Genomic DNA, 14,621 nt, shown 5'->3' with positions numbered 1-14,621 from the left:
AAATATTTTCTAGAAGCTCGAGCCGCGAAAGATTAAAATCGCAAATTAGCAAAATTATAGAATAAGTAATGTAATCGATAGCACTGAGTTTATGAAAATCGCGATTCCAGGAATTTCTAAAGTTTTAAGAAATTAGAGAAATTATACTATCGTAAATTAGCGATGTTATTTATAGGATGTAATCAGCAAGAAAAATTTAAAAAGGTTCTCAATCTAAAGGAACACTAAATTAAAAAGGAATTACGATTTCAGGAAATCCTATAATTTTTATTCGTAATAGAGGGAAAAATTGTTATTGAATCATCACACTTTCTCCTGATATTTTTAACGTCAATTACGTAAGATTAATTTATTGATTGCATAATATAATGAATTAGCATAGTGTAACAACAAGGTCAAGTTGTGTCGAGTTTTGATTTTCTGCACCCTGTAAATGCTCTGTGATTCCGATTAGTTTTTTTTTTTACAAAAAAATTGATTATTGACGAATATAAGTCATAGATTTAGTCGCTATTATTCGATACTATGCGCGCAATAGCGGAATACAAATAAATGTATAATATCATTTTAAGTGTAAGTCCGCACTAGTGATGACAGTTTGTTCATTGCAGCCGCAAATCGCACTATTGTAATAGAAGAATAGAATAGTGTGTAGCATTACGTAGTCGACTTACATTGACTGCATTAATTAGATCGATCGAGTTTGTCGGAAATTGAATTATGTAAAGTTTTCTTCTATCTCGATCAGCCCCTATTATCTCAGGGTAACTTATAAATATCTCTGTATATACTACAGTATATCGATCGTAATAGTCATAACAAACGTCCACGAAGGTAATTCGTGTTAATATAAAAAATTCAAGTGAAAATGAATACACGATGTACATAAAACGAGTACATGTTTTACATTCGCATTCTCCTAGTTCTACGATCTATAAGTGTTAATAGACTTCGACATTTGGCACGTTTTGTTCTTACAGAATTAGTTCACATCTTTATAAACAATTTACTGGGAATGGTTTTTGATTAGAAGGAATATCGATACCCAAATCGGTATATATATTGATTTTATGGCCGTCTTTAAATTTAATCCGATCGTTCAGTCGAAAAAATACGAAATAGTAATCTTAAATATTAAATATATTAAATTATGTACAATGTGCATATCGGAAGAGTCCAATAGAGATAAATAATCCTTATATTCCTTATATACTATAATGAGATGAAATTATTTACAAATGAAATATTTTGTTTTTATCAAACAGTTGTTATGCTACCCAAATTTATTTCGTCGCGCGCGAAGACTATAAAGTTAAATATGTAATTGTAATAATTAAAATTATTGGAATAATTAAGTTATATGCTAATCTAGTAGTATTTTTTCATATATAAATTATACTTATTTCTTAAATAACATTTAAACATATGATCGAATTACAACTCAAAGACGGCCCGATTATTTTACCGTTAAGTACAATTAACACCTGTGTAATAATAATTTTACACAGATATCTAAAAGAAGTCTTTAGACTGTGTGCTAACGCTCGTAATTACGACGTCGATATACAAACATCTTTTCGTGCTTTCTAAGGGCCCCGTTTCGAGAAGTCAAGAAGTTCGCATCGCATTTCGAACGAATGAATTGGACAGTATTCTATTCTAGGCAGTCGTTTCCTTCCGCATATTAATTATAGGCAGAACCACTGTTCCCGTTCGCAGCCTGAAACCGTCACAGATTTCATTTACACCTCCAAGAACAAAGAAAGGAGTACGGGGAGATCACTCGTTATCGGAGGCAGATGGAGCATCGCGCGAATGAAAAAGTTCTCTTCGTGCAGTCATTCAAATTTACGCTATTTAACACAAAGAGAGAGAGAGAAAGAGAGAGAGAGAGCGAGTGAGAAAGTGAGAGAGAGCACCAAACCTACCGTCAAATATATAACGATGTCTAAAACTTATACATTTATCAATTTTTATTTGTCGTTTGATTTTATTGCCTTCGTACGAGTCAGTTACATTATGCGATTTCTGCATGCTCCGAGGCTATTGTAAAATAAATCTAGCAAATTTTCAAGAATCACCGTAATGCAAAACGTCGAGTCTCATATCGCGACGAGAAGTCGCATTATCGAAAATGAGTAGATTTCGAGAAAACGTTCAATCGCGCGGACTCCATCTGCCTCGGAATATCACGCGAACCCTGCGCTCGCGTTAAGTTCATTCCCGACAGATATCAGGGCACACCGGTGCTCGAATCGAAATACGAATTGGACGAGACACGCGGCATCGATCTCGATGCTACCTTTAGGTTTGCCTGACTGCCGTAGAAGGAGGTGAAGGCCGTGTCGGAACTGACGCTAAGTGGTAGACTTGTCGCGTCCATCGTTTCTCTCTCGCTGCCGAGGGTGGACGCCCTTATGTCGAGGGTGCCGCTCACGCCGGACATTCCGGAACTCGTGGCCATCTCCACCTCGCCGACATCGGGATGATATATGTGTCTTGAGATTGAAATAACGTTACGTTAATGCGTGCTCGATAATTCGTTTCGAAAGTCGACTCGCATAACGTTTAATAGGATTATTTTCACCTGTAATCTGGGATTGGCGCGCGCGGATCCGGGGCCATGTGCTGCCTCCGTGAGTTCATCGACATCGGTGTTCTCTTTATTGCGTAAATGTATATACCGGTCATCGTGAGCGTGTACGAAACGAAGTACAATGCGTGAAACTGGAGGAAACGAAGAAAGAGAAATATCAGTATTGATTTTCGTACAATAAACCTTCCTTGACCGATCAAGGAACCTTAAGATTTATGAAATATAGAATGAGGAACAAGGAATCCTTATCCTCAAGGAAGGATTATAAATGCGGCTATTAATGTGAAGCGATATCACGATGATCGACGAATGAGAACACGATCGATCGTGTAGCGAATGACGACACTCGTGACCAATGGCCTACCTTATAGTGGTGATTAAGCATTCCGCTCAATGTATTGAAGGAGTCCGAGGTAAGCAGCGCGAGCTGCAAGGCGGTAGCGCCCGATTCAAACAATACTACCGGCAGAAGAGAGAAGAACATGAATTGCATGACGCAGTAGAGCATCAGGATCGTTATTACTGGTACGTTGTCCCAGTGAAACGCTTCTATTTGAAACCTCTGGAGCACGGCGCTGTAACGATCGATACAAAAATGTCACTCATTCGCGGCATTTTCCCCTATGAAAGCTCTCAGTATTCGTACTTACGTTTGCATGCAGCTCAATATTGTACCGAAGAAACCGATCATCCCGAGGTATTCGACAATATCGACCGTTTTAACGGCAAATTCCTGCAGAACCGTCGTTACCGAGAACAAGACCGCACCGCCGAGACAAAGCATATCGCCAACAAGTTTGTTCTTTTCTGAAACACGTTCAACGTCAATTTGTTTCCTCGCTCTCTTTCTATCGCGCGATAGCCGTCTATCTGCATTCTGCTCGTCGATAATTACCAGTAGCCGTGGGATTACCAGTAGGATTATTGTCGTCTATACCAGCCCAGACCAGACATCCGACGCCCATTAAGCAGACGGACACGCCGACGATATGCACCATTCTGTATCTGACGCCCAGTACCAGAAACGAGAGTACCAGGGCGACCGGTATCGCCACTAAATCAAGAAGCTAAAATATTTTATAGCTTTTTAATATATAGTACTTAGTTTATACATCGGTAATGTTTATATGTACAATATGGTAACGGAGAAGCGAGTTAGGGGAGCCGCGGCGAGCATGTATGGAGCGCGCAATAATGGATAATTTAATTCATAACGCGCCTGCAATGTGTTTGATTAAGAATGTGGGTAGCTCGGACAACGACGGAGTGAGCATTGTTGGGTCGAAGACCCAACATCCTCTTCTCCCGTCTCCGCTATGGCCGTGCAGTTCCAGTTACAATGCCTGTTCCGTGCGCCATTCACACAGTTGATACGAGTACTACCACGCTCGCCAGATAATACAAATTCGAACTATACGAGAGGAAAGTTACGTGCTCGAGTAGGAAATCGTACATTAAGCAACGCCAACAGAACTCGTGCTTCAATGGGATTTAAACGCGGTTGGACGTAAGACATGCAACTTTCTTACGAATCATTTAATGAAGCTTAAAAATCGTAGACGCAGTTAACATAAAAAGTTTACGAAGGGAATAAGTATCGAAAATGCGATGTAAAATAAGAATTACTCAAGTCAATAATATATTATAAGTATAATAGTAAAGGCTCACAAGATTAGAAATCAAATCAAAGACAAAGGAGCATCGAGCCGTAACAAGGTGTTGGTGTTCATATATTCTATACTTAAGTAAAGAATTAACAAATTGTAATGTACATACTGTACATATACATATATTCCAACTTAATAGACTGCGCGCCGCAAATTTGTCGGACTTGAAAATATATTATAAGATTTCTAGAAATCAGAGATTTATTCTAATCGTTAAGTACTTTACTGTGTTCTCAAAAAGATCTTAGATCTCTGCATATTTACATACCTGTATACTAGCAAGGCTGGTATATTGGTGCGACGATGTAATAAGCGTGCACGCCTCAACGTCGATCAGTGCTAACAACAGATACCTCCAGCCACGGGCTCGTATGACGGAAATTAGGCCGTTTCCCGCACCCCTGCAGGACATCCACGTCGTGTAGACTAAACACATCATTACGTAGTGCGGAACGTTCTGCCCTGTCTCGCAAAAAAACGATAATAATTAATTAGCCGCGCAAAGTTTCGAACTTGAAATTGCTATAGTTCCAGTCAGCTTAACTTTCGACGCTGTATAAGGGCAGAAAACAGTCTTTTTTTTCAAATTAATAAGTTACCTGTTGGAAGCGAGACCTTGTAGGAACCGGTGTTTATGTAATGATTTAGGAACGTCACGAAGGACAGCATCACCGAAAGAAACTGGCCCATTATTATCGTCCTCCATACCGCCCTATTTTGCAATACATCGACAAGTTGATTTTTATTTCAAGAATGTACGAATGTGTATCTTAAAATATATCTAAGTTACATAATACTATATAGTATATATAATATTATATTTGTGACTACATTTAAATGTCTTAAAAATGTTAATAATTTTGTGCCATATTAATTAATTTTAATGTCAATCAGTGTAAAATTAATGTCATAAAAATTAAATATTTTATTGAAAGTAGATTTATACATTATAAAAATAAGGAATCGATTTTCTCTAAATAGAAATTTATTTAGCTTAAACTTAGAGAGATTAAATATCTCATATTTGGTACCGGACTACTTTAAGTAGTAACGCCCGGCGCTGGTCAGACTAAGATCGTGCTTTCGAGCCGACCACACGACATAAGATACAAAAAATGCCACATAAAAATAAACAGCTTAATTTAATATGATAGAAAATGCTTTATAACAATAAATTTTTATATTAATCAAAAAGGTTATTGAAATTATTAAAAATATATACAATATTACTAAAATGCACAAATCTCTCGACATAGAGTCCTACGAATTTCGCACACACAAAAACCGTGCAATAGCTCCACCAACACTAGCGTATTCTGAATTTCCGGAACCGCGGTATTATCACATATATTGATTCGTTATCCAATTCTTATTGTTTTAATTTTTAAAACACCAACCGCGATTAAATCATATTGCACGGTACCGTGATCACACATCGTTGTGCCAATCGCGAGAAACTATACGACGAAACGTATAGCTAAACACCCGCCACTTTCATCCCTGGGTCGTTCGCCCCCTTTCGCCCGTCCCCAGTCCCCACCGACTCTGCAGGGCGGCACAGGGCGGAAAGCACACCGCACACGCAACGGCTCCTGCGAACGCCTAGGGCGGCCACCTCCACGTTTACTCACGTACCATTGGCCCAGCTCGGATATGTAATTTTCGATTTTGTCGCAGATCCCATTCCTGGCCCGCATCTCCCGCCAGGAAATATCTGGATTTTGAGCGCCGTGACGATCGCCCGCCGATCCTCCCATGCCATGGTGCATTTTCACCCTGAAGCACCCTGAAGGCTCCTCGCCGGCGACTCCCGGCGAGCGAATACTGATCCGAGGCGCTTGCGCGACCTCCTTCCGCTCTCTCGGCGCGGAGGGACACGCCGTTAACTCTTGTTGCTCCTCTTTCGTTTTCCCTGGGATGCGTGCTACGATAGGAAATACAAAATTTTACTATGCTGCGATAGACATCAATACGCAGCGTCCGGCAGCGTCGTAACGCTGCGTAAAATTCCAGTCAGCGTTTTATCGATCTTGAAATCGATCGAGAAAAACTAAATCTCTTCTAATAAAACTCCATTATTTCGATTAAAAAAAAAAAAAATTAGGTAGTTTTCCTTTAAAGGAAATTTGAGATCGATATATTCTCTAAAATTCTTTCGTTATTTAATCACGTTATTTCATCAAATTAAAGTAAGAGTAAATTAAATAAGAAGGTAATGTAGATCTTAAGACGTTTTTGAAGTCGCTCTTTGAAGTTAAAGCTCTATTTAAGTTCTAAATTAAATTTGCAAAAATTACATAACTGAGGATAAGATTGAGGAGAGATCCTGGGATAACGAAGTAAAGAAGTATGTCTTTATTTATATTACCAGGTAATCCTGCTATAGAATTTTATTTACAATATATTGACATTCTCGAATATACTGTGACCTCAGTCGTATATAATGTCCAAAAGGTTCCCACTTTCGTCAGAAAGAGATCTGCACATTATATAAACTTTAAACATCTTTAACTTAACTTACACTATGTCATATATCTCAAATTTGTTATCACTGCGATACAGCATAAAATTACGCACAAGTATAGATTATCCGACGTATGAAAAGAAAGCAATATTGTAACGCTATGAATATGTAAATTTGTGCAGTCGGTTCCGTCGTTTCCATCGATTCGGCGACAATGTACCGCCGGTCGATGGAAATGGAGCTTTTGTCAATGTTTGCCTATCTAATAGAGGAAATTGCCGGTTTTGGTGATACAGTTCATTTTTACAAAGTTGGAAAAATATTTTCAATTTCATACGTTCCCCCGGATATGATATCAGACGCGAATTTCTCCGTGTTCGTACATCTTCATTACACGCAGTACGCAATTAATGCACTACATTCACACGTCAGAAAGTCTATTAGTTAGTTCGGAATAACGATAAATTGTCAAGTGGAAAACGGAGACATAAGTTTACGAGGTAAAAATCCTCTCTTCGTCATTATGAGATAAGACGTAGAATTTGCGAAATTTGATTTTAAACGAGCGCTCACCTCGCGCTCTCGTTCGATGAGCAAAAATTTACGCTAAGAACTATAGAAGACGTTGCTCGATGAGGAAAGTCCTCTTCGTTAAGTAAGATCGATCGTTTCTATTGGTCACTTTAGAATCAGGACTAATTTTACTTCTTCTTGGCCTCTTCTTCTACCGTCTCGTTTTGCTTGCGGAAGCAATCGCCTACCGGAAAGAAGTCCCAACAACGTTGTTGATACATATTCCACACGTATGTTTCCTGACCAGTGTATTCGGTGTCTGGTTTGTTAATCAAGTGCATAAGGAAGAACCTGTCGATCGAAAATCACGTATGAATTGATAATATAATAAAGTATGTTCTTTTATTAAAAATATTTCAGATATTTTGAGATTATTCAGATAATCAAAAGCGTAAAATATTTGTCGATATTTACATGTAATTTGCTAGATTATGCTCCTGTTGCACGTGAGTGTCGAACCCGTGCGGCACCGCGTCAAAATATTCTTTTCCTAAGCCGCATATAAAGCAATTGCTCTCCATATTTGTCTTCACGCTTTCAAGTTGATCTCGAAGTTCGCCAAACGCGTCGATGATCAGACCTGAGGACCAATTGCGACGTAATATCGTAATTCTCTTTCTGCTACAAATCGTAGAATCAATCGAGTATACTCACCTTGAATGATAGCCAACAGAATGACAATTACGAAGAAGAAGAATGTGATGTCGAACATTATACGATAAACCTCATAATCGTCGCCGTCGGGTTCACCGATCTCGTCGCCTATGCCGCCGCCGGCTCTTACGCCTTTGTACAAGTGAAAAACGAAGCACTGCCAAAAGAAATAAAAATATACGTTAACATAATGAAATCTAAAGTTATGAAATGCGCTTTGACCAGATAACTAAAGATTCTTCAGGTATGGCTGAGTTTCTAAATTCATTGCCAGCACTAAAAATCTACAGTATACGTTACGTGTACTATAGACTTCCAGTGCCGGAAATCTATAGTACACGTAACGTATACTACAAATTTTCAGCGCTGGCAATGAATTAAGAAACTCAGCCTATTTCTGTGTAGCATACCGTTAGCATATGGTGACATTTTTTATCCGATTCGTCGCCGTCTTCTTCCTCCTGTACGTAGAACTTTCTGAAGAAATTAAAGGCTATCACGGTATAGATATATACTATGATCGTCAGTAGCATCACTGTCAAGACCAGCTGCTTGCCGTTATGTGTCACCGATTGCAAAATTGTTCGTAAAGTTTTGAAACCGACCGCGACGTCCAGCAGGTGAGCGGCGAAGAAGAAATTGTTGTAGTTGCCGAGAATCGAAAATGTGAAGTACCACAAACTATATAGAAATGCCTGGAAAATAAAACGGCGCGATTATACATAGATATTTAATTTATATAATTTACATAGAAATGAATTAGTCTCGCCGAAAATTTATTATTTATTATAAAAGAACTTACGTTATCGGTGATGGTGACTCCGGCCTTCCATATCTGATATCTCCAATCGATGTGTACAATGCTACAAAAAATTACTTTTTGCATTACAAAATCTCAGTTCTGATAGTAGAAAAGAGTTGAGATACTATCACGATATCTACTTACAAATGTATTAAGCCAGATCCTTCCTCTTCCTGCTGGCTGAAAGAAGTCTTTTCCATTCCGAGTAAATTGCTGATGTAATCGAAATCGTACGTCTCGCTGTATTTTTGCCGGACCTTTTTCTTGACGAATTTGTCCCAGTAATTTACGGGGAAAGTCTTGGCCGATATCACCATTTTATCCCAATGCGCTTTAATGTCATCCTCTTCCGGCATTTCGGCTATATACAATCCATCGAATTCTACTCGTCGTGCAATTTCTTTCTCTCGTTTGAAGATGGCCAATGGTACCTGAAACAAACACAAATATTTACATGATTTAAAAATCACGATAATTATATATCCGTCAAATTTATCAAAATATTTCGTATAGAAAAACATTACCGAAAAAATGTTCAAGATTTTAATAACTGAGATTAAATAATTGTACAGTTATTGTTATCATTCGCGTTTCAAGTACCTTCAAGTGATAATACGCGACCAGCATAGCGAGTGAAACGATAGAATGAAGAGCAGCCAGTAGCCTCATAACGTGAGCCATATAATAATAATCCTCAGACACTTCCACGAATTCCTGAGCCTCCTCATCTTCCTCTTCCGAACCATTTTCACCGCTACCGCTGCCTAATTCCATGCCACTACCCGCCAAACCCGATGTCCCTTCGCCTGATATTTCCGTTAACAAATCCGCCATTCGTCCACTACCTTCGTCGTCCGAATCGTCAGCCAAAGAGGAAACCTGGATTTAACGTTAACATGCGTAAGAAAAAACGACACATATATACGAAACATGAATTTATAGAATCTTGGATTTTTATACTTTTCATGTTTGTTATGCATGCTGTGTGTTCATATGAAAAATTATTGTAAAGTTCTCATATGTACCTTATAAAATAGCAGCATAAAGTTGATACAAAAGGCGAGAACTAGCGCGACGTATTTCAGATTATAAAAATTCCTGGCCAAGAAGGATACCACACGATGACTGTATTGTGACAGATCAATGCTCGATCCTGAGGAAGGTTCGGCGATGGTTTCTTGCTTTGCTTCGGCTTCAACTGCTGCCATAGCTGCTTGTTGAGCCGCCGCAGCTTCTGCTGCAGCAGCAGCTTGCGCTCTGGCTTGTTCTCCGCTAAACAAATGTAATTTAATTAACGAAAAAGAAAATAATTTTAGCTAGCTTAATCCTATTATTTAAATTCAATTAGCAACATGCTATGAAATTAAAATATTCAGTATTTTATTTTTACTAAAAAAAAAAAAGATAAAATGATACTCGATTTTGGTATCGTTATAAACAAGACACTGTGCCTTTTTCAATGCAATCTGTTTGAAGAAGTTAAGACCTTTTCAAGCCGAGATTTAAAGATAGTGACATCTGCTTTAAGGATGGTAATCGTCTCAGGTCGAAATCAATTTTATTTTTGTAATTAATCTACGATATCTCTCGATCTAGTTATCCGAGATAAATGACTCTGCGCTTATTAGAAGCGTTAAAGTTTTAGCTTTCCAACTCGCTGCGATTTTTCTGTGCAAAGATATTGATGATTATATCGATTATGCGTGATCTGAATTTAAGAATCTGCCTAAGGACGATGCGAGCCTCGCTCCACCCCCTTCCTCGTCGCGAAACACGATTACTAACAAACGATTACTATTGATCAGCTGCTGATCAGCTGATTGCAGTAGCATAGTAACGCAATACCGTAAGCGTCACACGTACATACGCACACATACACGCGTCGCGTTTATTCATAATTGGTGCGCGCCCGCCAGATTTTCGAAACACTGTAGCTCCATTTATATAAGGTTTACTGTACTCTACTAACCCGAGCAGATCAGCTAAAGTGACAGGCGGCTCGCTCTCTCCTTCAGCTCTCGCTCCCTCTTCGCCAGCACCTTCGTCGGGTGTACTCTCGCCCGTCTCTTCGATACTAGATTGAGGCGTAGAGGTGGTCGATTCGTGTGGTGCCAACTTTATTTGCCCTCCTTCCTCTTTTGTTATATCCATTCCGAAGGCTTGCACCTATATATACGATTTTTTAAAATAATATTTCTCAGTGCCGTGCTAACATAATTTATTGAGAAAATTTTACTTGTAAATTCGACTCGTCCGGCGTCGGTGGCAAAGCGGGTAAATGTCTCGACGGTTTCTCTTCCTCCTCCTTGACTACAACGGGTTGCTCCACTTGTGGTCCTCTCATTAACGTTAACAGAAGCCTCATGAAGTATTTGATCACGCAGCCGACGCCAAAGCCGGAATAATAGAAGGCGTAGAAAATCATCTTGAAGAAACCGATGAAGAGCTCAGGTATCGTCATCTGTTGCATCTCGGCGATCTTGTTCTTGATATTGGTCGGCGAGAACATGTAGAAGAAGAAGTAAACGCCGTCCTTGAGGGCTTGTATACCTCGCCTAATTGGGTCTTTATTCCTCTCTTCATCGTCCTCGGTCATATACGTATACGAGGATTCCCTCGCCTTGCCGATTCCGCTGCTTTCCTCGACGGTCATCAACGCGCTCGCGTGTTGCATTTCAAAAATAGCGTCCTCGCAAAAGTTGATGAAGGTTTCGAGTTTCTCTTTCTCGCCAGCCTCGACCACCGTGTTGTAGAAGTAGGTCCTCTTCGACTCCTTGATCTGCGGCTTCTCCCATTGTTCGATATTCGACTCTTTGATCTCAAAGTAAACGCGCTCGATCTTCTTGTTGCCACCGAGGATCTCGATTCTGCCTAAGAACGGCTCGAAGTAATTTAGAACTGAGCCAGCCGTTTCGAGGAACTTGGCTAATCTCGGTTCGTTAGGCATGTGCTCGGACAGATTGGTGAGCAACACGGCCAGATTGAAACCAATTTCCTTCGCCGGCTCGTGGAAGCGATCCATGAAAGCGACGTAATTGATCTTGCCGTCGTGATTCGTCTCGCAGCAGGCCAGGAGGAATTCGATTTCCTCGCTGAAAACATTTGGAGAATTAAATTCTGATATTTTAAATTTTAGTTTTTAGAGATTCAAAGTATTTAATTCGGAGAATAGTTAACGGCAGTGTAAGCGTACTTGGTGTAATTTTTCTGTTGCTCCATCTTCTCCTTGAAATCTTTAGGATACACCCAACCATCACTGTTAAGATCGACTTCCAGGAAACTCGGCGATGACACAAGATCCTTCAGTTTTAAGAACATATCAAAGTACTTCAAAATCAGTTCCACGTTACTAGCCGATTCGACTAAAGTGTCCACCATCTGCTTTCCAATCGTTCCGTTCACGACGTTACCTTTAAATCGCATGAATATTAATTATAATCTTCTTCGTTTTCTTGACTAAAATAGAAATTAGACACATACCTTCGAGCATAGAAAGCATCATGGTAATCATGTCCTTTTGCAAGTTAAGCAATTCTTTCAGAAGATCCACCTGACTGGAGTGCTTCGATAGTTTGTCTTGCATATGCGAGAATAAGAAAAGAAAACCTCCTACTGCGTCCCATAATCTAGAATGCGCTAAAGCTTGTTGATTCTGTGCGCATGGGCCTTGAATGACCTCGGTAAGAGTGTTGAAAACTTGGCTGGCAACGCCAATAGCCTTGAAGAAGTTCGCTTTACCGGCGGGGTCGATGAGTTCCTTACTCGAGTAATGCCAATAGAAATCCATGATTGACTCTTGCAATCGCAATAGGTAATCAACGGTGCAAATGACCACGTTCACCGTCGTCGTATTACCAGCCTGTGTCCTGAGGTAGTTTTGCCAATCTGTTGAGGATAGGATAAACGTTATTCAATCGAGTCAAACTCATCTTTCATTTTTCAATAGCGATAACATAATACTTGCCGAGATTGTGACCCTCGCAGGTGAGCTGGATAAAGCGGAATAGAGCGCAGGTGAATTCAGCGTCGTGCATATTCTTCTCGCCAGCTGCACCCTCGGAACCGACACCGAGACCCTCAGCTTTCGTGTTTCTCTCGAAAGCGTCCAGATCCAGTACGCTGCAAGAGTTCATTAGACCCGCGATGGATGTGAAGAAACCGACGTCTTTCTTCTCCTTCAGATGGTTCAGCATCCCTCGCTGAATTTCGATATTGCCGCCACGCAGGATCGAAATTCCGAGCTCTAAAGTCTTCATCACCATCTCGCTGGGAATGCCCTTGCACGCCGATATGTGCAGGAGGACCATTTCGGCGACGCCGCGATTTGCTAGACGAGCTTGATGGAATAAGAGCTTCTGCTTCTCCATTTCTTGTTCCTATATTGCAGAACGTAATATAAAAATATTATATTAAAATAAGATCACGTGCACGAAAATAAAGATATATATATATATATGCATACATAATATGTTTTAAACCAAGCATACAGTAATTTATATAATATTACAACTTATCTAATTAAAAATTTTATATAATCATTGTCATTTCCGAGATTTAAAATGCGATTTATTGATTATTAAAATACGATTATTTAAAAACATTTTCACAATGCAATATCTTACCATTAGTTTATGCATTGGCCTCTTGAGAATTACGTTAAAAGAAAAAAAAATGCACAGATTAATTATATATTGTTAGTAATGGATCGGCGGGAAGAAAACAATTTCGATAGCCTACGATGCTTTGCTTGCTCATGAATGATATTATACACGTCGCTTTGATTTCGATGAATAAAACAATGTAGTACAATTCAACGAATTCGGGGTGTCACAACATGGAAAACATATATTATACATATATGGTTGACATCTTGGACTGCGAGCATACATTAAGCGGATGGATTCTCGCACTAACTACTGAGTCTTACCGTAAATTTAAGTCTCCGCTTTTAGTAAGTTAGAAAAAGATAGGGAATTCGTTAATGCGGTAGACAGGTTTTGTGGGAATTTAGAGGATTCGATTTTCTCGCTCGAATTATCATCTATATACAAACAAGAGCTTATCAATCGGATCTTACATGGATCGAAGCTTGTCCTTCTTCCTCGCCTCCGCCGCCTTCTTCTTCCCCTTCCTCCTCTTCCTCTCCACAAGATTTGGAAATAATTTGAGCGTAACTCATGTAAAGCGGATCTTCTTGAAGAGCGCCTGATCGTTCAGTCATAGCACCGCGACAGAAAGTCGTTACCAATTGTGTCAACGGATCGGGCTTGCTTTCATCCTCAGCTTTATCCATTTTCTTCAATTCAGCATCCTCGAATGATTGCTGAAAGAAAGAAGTATAATATTATTTTAATTTTACGTGAAATTACATTTCAAATAGATGAAGTAATATAGGTTGTAATTACCGTAAGATCCTCGATCATCACTTCTTGACCAACATTTTCATCTTGTAGCCACAGCTCGTAATACGTTCGTGCAAAAATGTTTATCGCTCGATGCCTAAAAGGATAAATTTATATAACTATGTTAATATTACTTCGAAGAAGATTGTATTGAATATAGTAGAGATTAATTTGCGTTAATCGTACCTCCTCAATTTATACAGAGGCTCACTACGCAAACATGCAATCGCCGCTCTTTTTCTAGCAGCGCACAACACACGTTTCCATCCATCTCGCGATGGCGGTGGCTTTGTCGCCTGTTAGCGTGTACGTAAACAGCAAGCGCACTCATTAAATCATTAACAATAATTTTCATTAGTCATTGCAGATAATATTTTATAGTATTAAACGCTCAAAATTAATCGATTCTTATCGCCTAATTATTTCTCTCTTTGACTAACAGACAGTAGAATAGCTAATAAAT

The 14,621-nt window shown here is 39.3% G+C and overlaps 2 protein-coding genes across 17 annotated transcripts in view; both read right to left on the bottom strand.

The window, feature by feature from the left end:
- Positions 1 to 319: 319 nt before the first annotated feature.
- LOC139772296 (solute carrier family 35 member F2) lies at positions 320 to 6,092 on the bottom strand. 3 transcript variants are annotated; one of them, XM_071705885.1, is made up of 9 exons: positions 5,899 to 6,091; positions 4,863 to 4,975; positions 4,532 to 4,725; positions 3,492 to 3,663; positions 3,247 to 3,403; positions 2,961 to 3,171; positions 2,588 to 2,727; positions 2,303 to 2,498; positions 320 to 1,720 (listed from the first exon to the last, which is right to left on the bottom strand). In XM_071705885.1, exons 1-9 carry the CDS (start codon positions 6,030 to 6,032, stop codon positions 1,685 to 1,687), a joined length of 1,353 nt encoding a protein of 450 aa, XP_071561986.1. In that variant the 5' UTR covers positions 6,033 to 6,091; the 3' UTR covers positions 320 to 1,684. The 3 variants fall into 3 exon arrangements, with proteins under 3 accessions (XP_071561986.1, XP_071561976.1, XP_071561995.1); XM_071705875.1 differs by having other exon boundaries at positions 320 to 2,498; positions 5,899 to 6,092; XM_071705894.1 differs by lacking the exon at positions 5,899 to 6,091 and adding an exon at positions 5,687 to 5,891 and having other exon boundaries at positions 320 to 2,498.
- Positions 6,093 to 6,603: 511 nt separating this feature from the next.
- Ryr (Ryanodine receptor) overlaps positions 6,604 to 14,621 on the bottom strand; it is a 40,586-nt gene continuing 32,568 nt past the window's right edge. For 6 of the 14 annotated variants that reach the window (XM_071705760.1, XM_071705770.1, XM_071705787.1 and 3 more), the window contains 17 exons: positions 14,162 to 14,255; positions 13,834 to 14,079; positions 13,684 to 13,701; positions 13,379 to 13,399; positions 12,721 to 13,132; positions 12,237 to 12,641; positions 11,950 to 12,166; positions 10,993 to 11,848; positions 10,726 to 10,922; positions 9,782 to 10,028; positions 9,357 to 9,635; positions 8,901 to 9,187; positions 8,757 to 8,817; positions 8,365 to 8,649; positions 7,955 to 8,111; positions 7,715 to 7,880; positions 6,604 to 7,591 (listed from right to left, as the gene is read on the bottom strand). In XM_071705760.1, coding sequence (XP_071561861.1) covers positions 7,429 to 7,591; positions 7,715 to 7,880; positions 7,955 to 8,111; positions 8,365 to 8,649; positions 8,757 to 8,817; positions 8,901 to 9,187; positions 9,357 to 9,635; positions 9,782 to 10,028; positions 10,726 to 10,922; positions 10,993 to 11,848; positions 11,950 to 12,166; positions 12,237 to 12,641; positions 12,721 to 13,132; positions 13,379 to 13,399; positions 13,684 to 13,701; positions 13,834 to 14,079; positions 14,162 to 14,255 — 4,111 coding nt within the window. In that variant the 3' untranslated portion in view covers positions 6,604 to 7,428. Of the gene's footprint in view, positions 7,592 to 7,714; positions 7,881 to 7,954; positions 8,112 to 8,364; positions 8,650 to 8,756; positions 8,818 to 8,900; positions 9,188 to 9,356; positions 9,636 to 9,781; positions 10,029 to 10,725; positions 10,923 to 10,992; positions 11,849 to 11,949; positions 12,167 to 12,236; positions 12,642 to 12,720; positions 13,133 to 13,378; positions 13,400 to 13,683; positions 13,702 to 13,833; positions 14,080 to 14,161; positions 14,256 to 14,344; positions 14,455 to 14,621 lie in introns of all 14 variants that reach the window. The other 8 variants (XM_071705845.1, XM_071705809.1, XM_071705818.1 and 5 more) reach the window with 3 other exon arrangements.

This window comes from Temnothorax nylanderi, unplaced genomic scaffold (assembly GCF_030848795.1).
Source record: "Temnothorax nylanderi isolate EJ_2023f unplaced genomic scaffold, tnyl_v1.0 TNYL_tig0003_pilon, whole genome shotgun sequence".
In the NCBI taxonomy this organism is placed as follows: domain Eukaryota; kingdom Metazoa; phylum Arthropoda; class Insecta; order Hymenoptera; family Formicidae; genus Temnothorax; species Temnothorax nylanderi.
The sequence above is the reverse complement of the archived record's forward strand: the minus strand, read 5'-3'. Positions and strand labels throughout refer to the sequence as shown.

Bases quoted from the DNA above. Each gene is read 5' to 3' on its own strand.
- LOC139772296 (XM_071705875.1), bottom strand. From the start codon at position 6,032: ATGCACCATGGCATGGGAGGATCGGCGGGCGATCGTCACGGCGCTCAA. The intron at 4,976-5,898 runs GTACGTGAGTAA...ATTGCAAAATAG, and splicing joins ATATCCGAGCTGGGCCAATG to GGCGGTATGGAGGACGATAA. The intron at 3,404-3,491 runs GTAATTATCGAC...AACGTGTTTCAG, and splicing joins TGGTAATCCCACGGCTACTG to AAAAGAACAAACTTGTTGGC.